Here is a 14,269-nt window from a genome sequence, read left to right as displayed (position 1 = left end):
TCACCTTCCTCTCCTTCGCTGTCTTCGGTTTCTTCCCCTTTGCTTTCTTCCTTTTCTTTCTCTCCCAGTGGTTCCTTGAAGTGCTTTAACCATTCTTCTTTTCCTATATTTTCATCTAACTCAATTATTTTCTTCCTATTGCCATTCACTTTATCCCAGAATTTTCTTCTTGTCTTATCTGTTCTTATTTCTTCTGCCACTCTTTTCCCTTCATCTTCTTTTGCTTTCCTTATTTCCTCTCTGTATTCTCTCTTTGCTTCTAGGTATTCTAGGCCTCTGTCTCCTTCCCCTTTTCTTACCTTATTTAACTCTGCCATCACCCTATCCCTTTTTGCCTTACATTCTTTTCTCCACCAGCTTTTTTTTGATCCTTATTTTTCCTTATCTTCTTTTTTACAACTACGTTCTTCACTCTATTTTTTATCTCTTTCCATTTTTGCGTCTATCCATCTCTGATACTCCCTTATACTTTCTTCGCTCCAGTCGTCTATCATTCTTTCTTCCTCTTCTTTTCTTTCTTCCGCTATTTTGTTTCCCAATTCCACCTCTATTGGTAAGTGGTCCGACTTTACCCTCTCTTTTATTTAAACCCTTTTTATTGCCTCATCACCATCCTCGTTACCTACTACATAGTCTATCGTTGACATTCCTCTCGCTCCTATATATGTTATTTCTCCCTCTTCATCTCTTTCTTTTCTCCCATTCGTTATCACTAAGCCCCTTTCTCCTAGCTATTTTATCATTTCTTCTCCCTCTGCGTTTAACACTTTATCCTTGGCCTTTATTTCTTTTAGGTTTTCTTCTGTCTCCCATTCTCTCCCTTCATTTCCTGTTCTTGCGTTGAAATCTCCTCCTATAATTATTGTTTTTCCTCTGTTCTCCTCTATCTCTTCGCTTAGATATTCATAGTTTTCCTTCTTCTCATGTTGCATATACACCGATGCTATCATGTCTTTCCTCCCTCCGATCTTTATTTCTCCTACTATTACCTCAATTGTCCTTTCTTTCTTCCATTCAACTTTACTCATCCCTTTCCTCTCTCTTACCGCCATTATTCCTCCTCCTATTTCTCTCCCCCTTCTTCCTTCCCTTCTTGAGTCTCTCCATTCTATGTTGTATCCTTTCAGTTGTTTCTCCACACCAGATCTTACCCCTTGCCTCTTCACCCAGATTTCCGTTAGGCCTATTATGTCGAATTCCGTAACATATTCCCAGTCGTCTTCCTCCATGAAGACGCGTAAAGATGCATTTCAGGGAATATGATTGCCTCATAAAGATGCATTTCAGTGAAAATACCTGTTCAAAATTTTGACGTCATTATATAGTAAGATAAACGTTTGAAACGTCATAGAGACTTATTTTCTAACAGTATCAGAGTAGTTGCTTGTGGACTCAATGAAGTTAGATTTAAAAATGTTTTGTGTTTACTCAAAATCTTTCAATCAACCAAAATAACTTAAATATCGGGAAGAGATAATGTTGACAATATTTTGATAAGACGAAATAAATATGAGTCATATATATGACAATCATGTGAATTCAGACATGAGTTATAATGAGCTTAAAAATTTATGTGCAGAATATTGGCTGGATGATAAATATAGATTTTTGGTAATCGACAACGATCGACCTATTAATTCTGGCAAATATTGAATAGGCTTTGGTTGTTTTGCTAAATATATCTAAATAATTGCATGAAATGCAGTCTACTTGAAGTGCTGGTATCATGGACGATCATCAATGAAAGAAACATGTGCTTAACCAATTTGTGGAAGCCGAAAAAGCAAGCAGATATTATTAAAGAACGATCGCACTGATATCGATAAATTTTCGAACGAAACATTCAAAACAGAGGTTAATTCACATAAATCCATAGCGATGAAAGTAGATCCACTAAAAAATTTTGTAAATGAAAAGTGTGAAAATGAAATTCCCATCGCTCAGAAATTTAAAAATTATACAGGGTGTCCTAGAACTATGGGATCAAACTTCTAGGGGATATTTAGTGCACTAATAGTAGACATTTGAGTATAACAACCCATGTCCGGAAATGTCTCCTTAAAGCGCTGCGGCCCTTTAACGCTTTAAGACAATAATGTGTTTTTTCGAAATTTTATTTTCGGTTTTTGTACATAATAGCTACAGTAGTTGTTCAAAATGTCGTCCTTGAAGTTGAATACAACTGTTTAAATGGCGTAAATTATTTCTGCGGACCCGATTGAAAATTTGATAATCATTTTGAATCACTTAAAATGCCGCAGTAATTCTTGCAAGCAGGTCCTGCTCTGTTTCCACAGGCGTTTCGTAACTTAGAGATTTTACATGCCCCCACAAAAAGAAATCTAAAGGTGTTAGATCGGGTGACCGGGGGGGGGGGGGGGGGCACGAAACTGTGTTATTCTTTCTTCTTGTAACAAAACTCTATCCTTTGTTACCAATTCTTTGCGGGGTAAGTGAGGCACTTTCGCTCATGACAATTGAGGGAGAAGAACGAGGAGAGGTTGATAAATAAATTACATAAAGACAGAAATCAAATCTCACTTACAACCTATTATTATTAATCATTGTTCAAACTAAACATACGCGCGCATAACATAGTCTAATTACTAACTAGCCAACTACATAATAGAATAGTAAATTACTCATAGTATTCACAAATGAATATTCCGCATTTCGTCTTAATACCTAATCGCGCACTTAACCTATTACAAACTTACTTCAATTACGCGAACCTGTACCGGATGAACTGCCCGGCACGTGGGCGCCTGGACAATTCGCCGGTCGCAACTTACACTACTACAAATTAAACTTAAACGCGAACCTTTAGATAGCCGGCACGTGGATGCCTGGCTATCCTATTCAACGCGCACCGGTCGTCGCATCACCAGAGAGAGAGAGAGTGTAGAGAGAAAGAAGAAAGAAGGCTTGACCTTTATTCACCGCTTCTCGCAACGTCGTGAATCCTGAGCGATGTGCTGACGCAGTAAGTACCGGTCGTCGTCGCTAGTCAGATCGTTGCTAGCTGCTGGCTGCTATTGCTGACCAGGTATCCGCAGGCGACGTTGACTCTCCTTGCAGGAGTGGGCTGGCTACGGTCGCAGACAAAGCTGTTGCCGGTAGGGTTGACCTTCCTTCCAGCTATCCCAAACTGCACTCTCTACACTCTAGCAGGACTGGGCTTGGACTTCTGCACTCTAGTAGGACTAGGCTTCGACTCCTTCACGCACTTATTCTTGCGCTCGTCTTGCAGCCGCTCAGCGGCGCTCGCTCCTCTCCCTACCTTGACCTTTTAGTTAGGCGGCACGCGACGCGCCGCTTATCGGTCACGCGTTGCGCGCCTGCCTATCCCTGCTTGGGCCTAATACTCTCTCTCTCTCTCTCTTTTTCTCACTTTCTCTCCGCGCTCCTCAACTTTTTCTTGCGCTCAACTGCGCTGGCCCGTCCTTGGCGCTGAAACAAAAAGACCAAATCACTAAACCAACGAAAGTATAAATTTCTTGAATACTTCCTTTAACCTATCAAAGCATTACAATACTTACCTTTCACCGAACACAAAGACCCTCTACTACCAGATAAAGCTCGAGGAAATGCAATTATGCTGTTTGATGATATTGCATGTGAGAAGCAAGATAATGTAAAAGTTTTTTTTTATGGGTAGATATAAAAGTGTTGATTGTTTTTACTGTGTCAGTCGTATGCACAATTACCTAAACACTTAGTTCGTGATAATGTTAATTTTTTAATAATTTTTCGTCAAGATGATATGAATTGAAGGCATGTTTATTAATAAACATCGCATAATGATTATGTGAACACCGATATGTCATACCAAAGTTTCAATGAGATTAGTTCAACTTTTTGGAAAGATGACTATAGTTTTCTGGTGATAGACAAAAATCGAAAGATTGCTACTAGCAGATATTGAAAAGGGTTTGATAAGTTTATTACAAATACAAAACATTCAATGCAAGACTGATAGTCTACAAACAACTAATAAACTCTCAACATGGCCGAGTTCGACCATTACATTGAAATCCTTTGCCACTTGGAAAAAGCTCGCAATGCAATAAAGCGTAAATATCATTCGTTAAAGTCGAACTAATATGAAACTGAAAAAATAGTTAAAGAGATTATGAAACTTATGATTGGAGATAAAATAGTTTATAATGCGTCGAATCTTAGACAACGTAAGAAAATAAAAGACAAGATGTTATAGCGACTTAAAAAAGAAAAGAAAACTGTTGATAAAGATGTCCATACGCCTATCGAATCGTACAAAAGAAAAACAAACAAACCACACAAGACAGATTCATATTAGGAAAGAAAGTTCGCTATAGAAACACGTAACTTAGAAAAATATAATGATATCTTTCATACTCCTGAAGCTGATCTTTCCAAGGTAGATATCTATTTTAAATAAACGTCAAACGAAAACATTAGATAGAGTATACGACGTTCGCATGCTTCAAAATGGTACTTTCATGATTAGCAATAAACCAATATCTTTTGATAAAGATGAAATCTTTTTAGATAATTATAGATATAATAAATATAATGGGATTAGTAAAATTATTGTTCAAGAAAAAACCTGAACCTTCTTGGATTTGATATACGTAGAGTAAAATGACAGAGTGTTTCCAGCAAATTTTCTTACATATTTGATATAAATGCACTAAAATTATAGAGTATTACTGAGTAGAAATTTTTTTAAAGTAAAATATTTTATTTGATAAAATATTTTATTTGAAATTTTCCTATATTTAATGAAAATTGAGTATTATTATAGAATGATTTCATTCTAGTAAATTCTTGATTAAAGATCTATGTTCATATTTAAGAATTTATGCTACTTAATGTAATAACGTTTGCTATAATTTGACATAACTTCTTGTTAAATTCCTTCAAAATAGTATTTTAGATTTATCGGAATTTAGTTTGAACTTTTACAATAATTTTAACCAATTTAAATTTTTCACAACTTTGATTGTTTATAATACCTCTCAAAAATACGATTAAAAAACGAACGAATTGTGTCAATTCGTGTAGACAAGTAAAGGAGATATTTTATAATGTTTTTGAAACAGTAAGAATCTGAATGAAAATTCGCAGCTCCATTCAACAATAATACTTGCACTACCATACTAGCTTATATTTTGGTATAATCATCCGTTGTTTTAATCAATTTGAATTTGTATTTCTATTTCGACACCGAGCACTGAGATATCACCCAGCAGCTGTTTGCGTGTAAAGATTTATCTCAAGCTTTCTCACGAAAATGACTAGCTGCGTAATTTCTTACTCGCTGCAGTTCTGAAACGAATCAAGTCTTATACGAGTTGTGCCTGTAAGCTGATACTGTCTTTCCCGGAGAGAAACATACATAGTTGTGCACCTAATGTGCTCTTTCGGAGAAAAGTTTATTGCGAGAGTGGAAGAGAGAAGAGGTCCTTTTCTCTCACGCTCTTGTGAGAGTCGTAGAATAAAGAGGAAGACCCTCTCACGCGGTTGATCTCGTGGCAGTAAAATACAGAGCAATTAATCCATAGGCCGGCGACAATTGTTATCGCACCAATGAGCGACTTACTTTTGCATTCGCTGTTGAGGGTTAATGGAGAGGAAATAAGAAGATTTCGGCGAGGGACACTTGCTAACGGGAAAGGAAGGATCACGGTCACGTATTGCGAAGTCAGGAATCTGGCGTAAAAATCGCTAAATTATTATACCACAAATTTGAAGTACGAAAGAAGAATAAACTTCAATCCAATCAATTACAATAAAATTTATTTAAATCCGAAAAATGTCTTCGATCCTTCTCGACTTATGCATTGTATGTGGCTGGTAGCGGTATCTCAGGTACATTTAATATCATCTGCGAACTCGTCAAGCAGAGCCACTTTAAGAGAGGACGGAAGAAATAGAGATAGGAAAAATTATCTTGCGACCCTAGGTTTTTCTTTCAATTATTATCCGTTAGCCTCATATTATTACTCATTTATTTCGCGATATTATTTCAAATAGGGCATAATGTATTACTTTCAATTTAATTGAATTTCATCTTATTTATTACCTTCCATTCGAGTTGAAACATGTTTTAGTTTAATAAAGTATTTACTTTGTCCTTCACTTATTTTTTCGAATAATTGCTTTGTTCACTTTAAAAATTTAATGAATTCTTATTACGAATATTTAGAAAATTATTTCTTAAGTAGAATGAATGTACTGTAACGGGGTGTAACCGTTTAATTATTATATTCGCGCGATTATATTAAAAGGACACGCGTAACTGTCAATGCTCACTACTTATCCGGGAGAGCACGAGAAAGTATGCGTCAGTCAACCAATAATCATTAATAACCTATACTAAAATGAGTGGAAGCTATGTGAGATGAGAGAATCAATGAAAACACTTGTTAGTAATGTGAATTGGATCTTTTATTGTCCCTCAAAATTCACAAAAGGTCGGCCCGCGCGTTTGTTTACATGCACGCTCGCTCGTCGACAACACGCTTTGCCGGTACGCTCGCTGCTCTTTGTTATTAGAGCCGTTACATGCACGCATCGAATGTTAGAACCAAATTATTATTCATATAATCGCGATCGCGAAATTAAGCTGGCCAGCTTACCTTATAATTGCAGGCGATCGGAGAAAACCACGACAAGTCGCACAGCACGGAACAGTTTTTGTATTGTCTTTATTGTTATGCTCGCGGATCGCGAATGCGCGCACACACTGGTTTCGCCCTCGATGGCGAAACCTCACACACTCTCTCTCTCGTTCTGGCCTCAAGCTCGTAGCTGGACAGCACCTTGGCGGCTGCAACCCTGGATCACTGACTGCTGCCTTTTTGATGTGTGTAAACGTCAAGGGCACGTGAATTAATCGATGCGGTAGCGTAAGGGGACGGACACTATGATGGTCTAGGCTTCACTGGTTCAAATTCGGTCGCGCGCGTTCCGTCTGCTCGCGTGCCGAATTCCTTCGTTACCTATTCTGTCCGCTCGGCAGGTGCTGCCCTCACAGGCAGCAATTAAGCTAAATAGTCAGCGCTAATGTGACGTTTACCGTCACAGTACCTAAATGAATAAGCTTTGTGTTATATATTGAATATAATAGAATGAGGAAAGAAGCGAAAAAAGATTCCGAAATTCTCCTGAAAAAGTAAGAAATATCAATGAGATCTTTAGTATGGACGGAAGGAGGAAGCGAAAGAATGCGTAGATGTACGCATGATTTTATTGAGATATCTCCTTGAGAATTGGATATCATGTAGATTTATCTCTAGTTGATTAGCATTAGTTTAGTTTTAATTTGGCTATCTGTTTTTTCGTTTCTATTGTATTTTATTGAGCAATTAGCATGTAAGTTTATTGTATTTGTTGTTTCAATGAGCGTTAAACAATATGAATTATTACGTTTATAAACCTTTTGAGTAGTTCGCTTATGAAATACGTTCATATAAGTAAAGGTTAATCAAATAAAATATTTTTTCTATTTTCGACTAAATGAATTGTGACGGTAAACGTCAAATTAGCGCTAATTACCTAACCTAGTAGCTGCCTGCGGGAGCAGCACTTACCGGTAGACGAAAAATGTTACACTGGAATTCGGCACAGTTAAGGTTCGCGACCTAATTGCCCGTACGTGCCCCAGAGTCCTGAGTAATTGTCATCGAGCTACACAGCGTGCAGACCTGAGCCAGCCGAAAAAGCAGCATTGTTACCTGCGGCATCAAGAGTGTGTGTGTGAGGTTTCGCCATCGAAGGCGAAACCACGTGCGCGCGAATTTGCGATCCGCGACAAAAAGAACAATCAGACTTTCCCGCAGTGCGAATTGTTCCCTTCGTCTTCGTGCGTCTGCAGAGTAAAGCTAAGCTGGCCAGCTTAATCTCGCGACCGCGATTGTATGCATGTTAATTAATCTCCCGTATTCGATGCGAAGCGTGCATGTAATAGCTCTACGGACAAAGAGCAGCGAGCGTCCCGACACTGCATGTTGTTGTCAAGCGAGCGCCGATGTAAACATATACATACGGGCCAATTCTAGTGTAGCATTTGAAAGATAATAAAGAGTTTTCGTTCGTGATGTTAACAAGTACTTTCGACGTGTTTATTCCGTATTGATTCCACTCCTGTAGATCTGTAGATTTGTTGGTTGACTGACACCCGTTCCCTCTTGCTCTCCGACTTTCTTATTTGATATAGGTGATTGCGAGAGTATTTACGCGATCGTCTTAATAAAAATAATTAAACGGTAAGCAACCCCGTTACAGAATATAGCAACCAGGGGAAATATCTTCCAAAATAAAAGATAATAATCTAATATAATAAAAAAAATTATTTTGGTCTTACGAGCTTCGTAAATATTATGACTAATTTAATAATTGTTACTAGCTATGATTTGCGGGATTGAAAATGAGATTTGAAAAATTAAAGGCGTTTCGTTCGTGCTATTCGATTGGATACTTAACTGTGCAATATTTAGCAGCGAGTCATCCATGGAATACTGTTGGTCTTAATGAGAAGTTCAATTCAATAATAAGGACGAAACAACTTTAACTTTTGAAATCTCATTTCAAATCTCGCGAAGCATGGTGTGCTGAACAAGTGACAATTATTAAATTGGTCGTCATTTATGGGCGAGCTCGGAAAAATGAAATATTTTTTTCAATTTCGTTACTGATAACAAGACGAGCGTCATAATTTTATTTTTTTAATCTGGCACAGTGTTTGAGTCATTCGATATTAAAATTAAGTGTTGTACGTATTTGATATCTTCTTAATATCTCTGTGCTGTACTAAAAAAATAATTTCAACTTGTATAATGACGTAATTAGTCTTCTTGATAAAGATGACTCTAAAAAATCATTAAAACATTAGTGTTTTAGTTATTTATTTTTATTTTATTTATTTATTTTTATTATTTATTTATTTTTATTTTTAATCTAATTTGCTAAGGAACTATAAGTGAAATATTTTCGTATGATTTATTTTCACTTCTTCTTTTGAGAATATAAATTATTATATGTTAAATTATAGTTTAATCGAAAAACTGACAATCTATACAAAAATGTAAGGGCTAAACATTTAGTCACAACTCATAACATTTCTCCAAATTTTTAAATAAACCTTTTTCATATATTAAACCATAGATTCCTCTAACAATAACGTATGCATTAGAGTATTATTATCTCTTTTAATATTTTACTTTTATTAGAAGCAATTTTTGGATTTTCTAACAATTAATTAAAATTATAGGATACTACGGAGTATATAATCTGTGCAGCTATTTCTAAACTGATTGCAGCAGCCATAACATACCCATATCAAGTGTTAAGGGCAAGACTCCAAGATCATCACCACAACTATCGAGGAACGCTTCATTGCACTCTAAGTATATGGAGGTTAGAGAAAATAAAAAATAATAAAAAATATAATTCACATATCTTTTTTGTTGATGTATTTTTTCTTGTTCGTTTTTGAGACTATTTTAAAACTTACAATAGCTTGAAGATAATCGAAACAAACATTAAGTTATTAAATAAGACTACCAATGGTTTATTTTAATAATGAATTTCAAATTATTTTGTTGTGACGGAGAATTTTTGGGGGTAAACCTACTAGCAACATCTCGCTACTAACTCTCCGTTGACAACTCGGCTCTTCAACTTATTTAACGAGTACCAGACTGGTCTCCTTGAGTTGCAGCAGTCATCGGGATTTCCAGTCGGAATCGCGAAAGACATATTCGCACAGCACCAGTCCACCGCGACGGGTGTTATAGTTTGTGTTTTCAACAGATAGGTTTTTTCGTCATAAAATGGCAGACTGCTTTCCAACAGCTCGTCTTTGGTCCTTGCTCATACAATTCTAGATGTTGGTCGGTTTAGCTCTCGTAGGCAACTCTTACTTCAGGTCAGGGTGTGAGCGTAATTAATAATTAGGAAAGTTTAATTGACCTTCGAATTTACAAGATCAATAAGAAGTTTTTATCGGTTTGACTGAATCGTGTTTGACGGTCAGCTTTACGCAAATCTATGTTTACACGCCAGCGAATTTTAGCGAGAAATCCACACATCCCGATTTCCTATACCTAAGGCGAAGTTGCAGCGACATATAACTAAAATCGGCTATCGTAAACAAATTATTCGTGGCACTTTACCTCTACTAATTTGCTGGATCCACTTGGCGAAAATGACGTAGTCGGCAGTTCAACAGCTTCACAGTTTGGACAGTAAAAAGAACAGAATATTTGAATATTTTGAAAAAACGTTCATTTGTTCTATCAAACTTTTATTTATTTTCCGGAGTAGTTAAATATAGAGTACTCCTAAAGTTGGAAAGAGTATTCTAATTAAATTTTTGTGGTTTCATGGCATTGTAATAATAACAGGTCAATAAATTTAAGAAAAAATCTAGAGAGCAGAATTTAGGTTTCCGACAAAAATTGACGCGCTGAATCCGAATCTGACCTCAAAGATGATCCATAATGCTAGGTTTTCGACATATTTTAACCTAAAATTGTGAAAAAGACGATTTTTTCAGGTTATATAACATTGCGAAAAAAATGTTTTTTCTTTTTTGCTCTTTTAGGTTATAATATCTTGGAAACCTAGGTTCATGGATCATTTCTGAGATGAAATCAGGATTTAACGTGTCAAATTCCTTCGGAAACATTTTGCTCGGATAATATGTGAATTTTTAGATGAAAATTATAATGTAAGGTGGATCGAAAGAAGAAGTTAACTGGTCTTCTAAATCATCAGATCTAGCATCTTCAGATTTTTATTTAAGGGGCTTTATAAACAAGCTATTGTAACGGTCTAGTCTGATTTGCTCTTTCTCCAACTGCAAAATAGCAACCCGTCGTGCACGAGAAAACTAAAGAAAAGCGGTAATTGAGCGAAGGCGCTCTTCTCATATACATGTAAATGTGTTAGGGAAATTCAGCGAAAACAAGAACATATAAGGAGCGTGACGTCACGAGCGTGGGAAAATTATTGTTTACAATGCAAAATCAACAATTGCAAAGTTTTTTCTAATGAACAAAAGCAATTTATAGTCAATGTTGATGCACTGATCTCGAATTTCAAGTTATTATAGTCATTAAACATGTATTTGTTAGTTTAATTTAATTTACAAGTAAATAGTGTTAGTAATTTTGTAACAAATAAGTATATTGCAAATTTGAATATACGGGGTGACCCATTTTAATCGCTACACCTGGATTTTTCGAATTCCAAGACAGATAGGAAAAAATGGTTCAGACAAAAGTTGTAGGGGACGAAGGGGGCCAAACAATGGTCCTAACAAATTTGACCTTGAACTTGACATTCAAGATTATTTCAAGGTCAAGTGGTTTTTTTGAATAGGAACACCTATTTTTGACCCCGGATTCGGAAAGAGCGGAAAATTTCACGTTCAAAACCATATTGAGACATTTTTTTGCACGGTCATTTCAAGGTCAAATCAAGGTCAAACTCCGAAAAATCCATTTTAAGTCGTTTTTCCACGAGTCACAGGCTTAAGTGGTTCAAACTGATCGTAGATTTAGTTACATCACTTAATTAAAGTAAGTCCCTTCGCCTCACACTGTACGGCATGCTTGATTTAAGTGAGTCCCTTCGCCCTTACCTTGAAATACTGATTTCCGATTGTCGCACCACGATAATTACTTCAGCTTTCTCCTAAAAGTAACGTCGTGTCAATAATCTTTTTAGGCTGATAGTCAACCATTTAAGAGCCAGCCATTAATTACTATTAAATTTAAATAGTAAAATGGTATCAAAAATATTCATAATTATAATATTCGCCTGTATGTGGTTGCGACTAAAAAAGAAAAACGTTTGTCACACTTTATTAATTGTAAATTTTATAAAAAACTAATTTGATGCTTTTTGTAAAAAACAGAAATGTTGTATCTTTATTTATTTTTTCGAAAGTTATGAGAAAATTGAAGATATGAGCTGTAAATAATGTGATTGTTTAAAAAGAATAGTCATAACTTTCGAAACATCAAAAAGCATCAAAGCTATTTTTTCTAGAATCAAACTAGAAAAATAAAGTTTAATATTAAAAATGTGCGGAAAATATTAAAATCGGTCAGCAGTTTAGATATTATTACAAGAATCTTTGACTGAACAGAATTTATTTGTAAATGTGCTTTTAATGATTACATTATCAATGTTAGTGTTTTTTAAGTTTGAACGGAAATAATTCACAATATTTAAAATAAAAGCAAGTTTTAGTATTATGTGCAATTCAAATTAGAAATAATTTAATGATTATTACTTTATTATAAAACTTACAATTACAAAAGTGTGACAATCGGAACACTTGTGGCAAATACACTTAGTCAGATAAAGTTACCGTAATCTAGAAACATTTTTCTTTTTTGGTCGCGACCATATACGGGTGAATATTATAATTATTATTATTTTTTATACCATTTCACTATTCAAATTAATGGCTGCCTCTGAAATGGCTGACTACGCGCCCAACGAGATCGTTGACATGACGTTGGCTTTAAGAGAAAGCCGAAATAATTATCGTGCTGCGGCAAGAATTTATGCTGAACGCTATCAAGACAGTCGACACCCCGAAGCTATGGCTATCAGACGTTTTACTCAAAGAGCTCGTGGTGGATACATGGTTCGTCAACGTGGGCGCCATCAATATGATGAAAATGATAATCGGGTTGTGACTATTCTGGCAATAATTCATCTTGACCCACAGATAAGCGCTCGTCGAGTCGAAAGGGAAATCGGTAATCCAAAAAGTACATTTTTAAGAATTATGAAGGTGCTTAGATATCATGCATATCGTATGACTCTGGTCCAAGAGCTACAGTTTGCTCATTTTCAACAGCGTATTGTGTTTTGCCAATGGGCTTTACAAATGATAGAAAATGATCCAGACTTTTTTAATTTTGTTCTTTTTTCTGATGAGACAAAATTTCAAAGTGATGGGGAATTGAATAGACATAATTGTCATTACTGGTCTGATGTTAATCCTCATTGGATCAGAACTGTAAACCATCAAAGACGTTGGAGTATTATGGTATGGTGTGGGATTATTAATGGATATTTGATTGGCCCTTACTTTTTCAAAAAAAATGTTAATCAACACACGTATTTAACGCTAATAAGAGATGAACTACCTGTATTGATGGAAGATGTTGACTTAGAAACGCGACGGAGAATGTGGTTCCAGCAGGACGGCGCAGCACCATATTTCGCTCGAATTGTCAGGACTTTTTTGAATAATCAGTACGGTAACAGATAGATTGGTCGAGGTGGTCCTGTTGAATGGCCTGCTTGCTCACTCGAGCTTACATCACCAGATTTTTACTTATGGGGGTACTTAAAAAATGCCGTTTTTGCGGAAAGGCCCACCACAAGATTAGACATGATGGACAGAATTCGTCGAGCTTGCGATGCCATTCCAAGGCAAACTTTGTTAAACACCGTTCGACACTTCCAAAGGTACTTGACTATGTGCCTGGAAGCAAATGGTCGTAATTTCTAACATTTGCTTCGAGGCTAGATAAACACATAAGTGAGAGGCGAAGGGACTCACTTAAATCAAGCACCTTGAACAGTGAGAGGCACGGGAACTCACTTAAATCAAGCACCTTGAACAGTGAGAGGCACGGGGACTCACTTAAATCAAGCACCCCAAACAGTGAGAGGCGAAGGGACTCACTTTAGTTAAGCACCCTGAACAGTGAGAGGCACGGGGACTCACTCAAGCACCCCAAAGGAAACAGTCCTTACTACGTCCACGTCGTTGTTTCTGGGTAGCGCTAAACGTAAGGTTGACACATTTACAACAGAAGCTTCAATGATCATGAAGTTTCCGTTAAACAAACATCATACATGGGATAGAGATGTGTGGGACTGGGGGATGTCTGGTGTAATAGTTTAGCATGTGAGGCTATGAAGAGAATGGGGTTCGGATGTGCAAGTTCGATTTTTGTTTACTAGGATGTGAAAGTTTTGGGTGTATGGGTTTCCGTTTTAAATCAACGATCAATTTGAACCACTTAAGCCTGTGACTCGTGGAAAAACGACTTAAAGTGGATTTTTCGGAGTTTGACATTGATTTGACCTTGAAATGACCGTGAATAAAATGTCTCAATATAGTTTTGAACGTGAAATTTTCCGCTCTTTCCGAATCCGGGGTCAAAAATAGGTGTTCCTATTCAATAAAACCACTTGACCTTGAAATAACCTTGAAGGTTAAGTTCAAGGTCAAATTTGATAGAACCAT

At 36.4% G+C, this 14,269-nt stretch overlaps 1 protein-coding gene across 3 annotated transcripts in view; it reads left to right on the top strand.

Moving 5' to 3' along the window:
• LOC131671894 (mitochondrial folate transporter/carrier) overlaps positions 1 to 14,269 on the top strand; it is a 323,633-nt gene that overhangs the window by 248,973 nt on the left and 60,391 nt on the right. For 2 of the 3 annotated variants that reach the window (XM_058948718.1, XM_058948802.1), the window contains exon 6: positions 9,257 to 9,402. In XM_058948718.1, coding sequence (XP_058804701.1) covers positions 9,257 to 9,402 — 146 coding nt within the window. The remainder of the gene's footprint in view (positions 1 to 9,256; positions 9,403 to 14,269) is intronic. The other variant, XM_058948886.1, reaches the window with a different exon arrangement.

Source organism: Phymastichus coffea, unplaced genomic scaffold (assembly GCF_024137745.1).
Source record: "Phymastichus coffea isolate CEN01 unplaced genomic scaffold, Cenicafe_Pcof_1.1 PCOF00001, whole genome shotgun sequence".
Classification (NCBI taxonomy): Eukaryota; Metazoa; Arthropoda; class Insecta; order Hymenoptera; family Eulophidae; genus Phymastichus; species Phymastichus coffea.
Note: the sequence above shows the minus strand (reverse complement) of the source record. Positions and strands in the feature narration are given on the sequence as shown.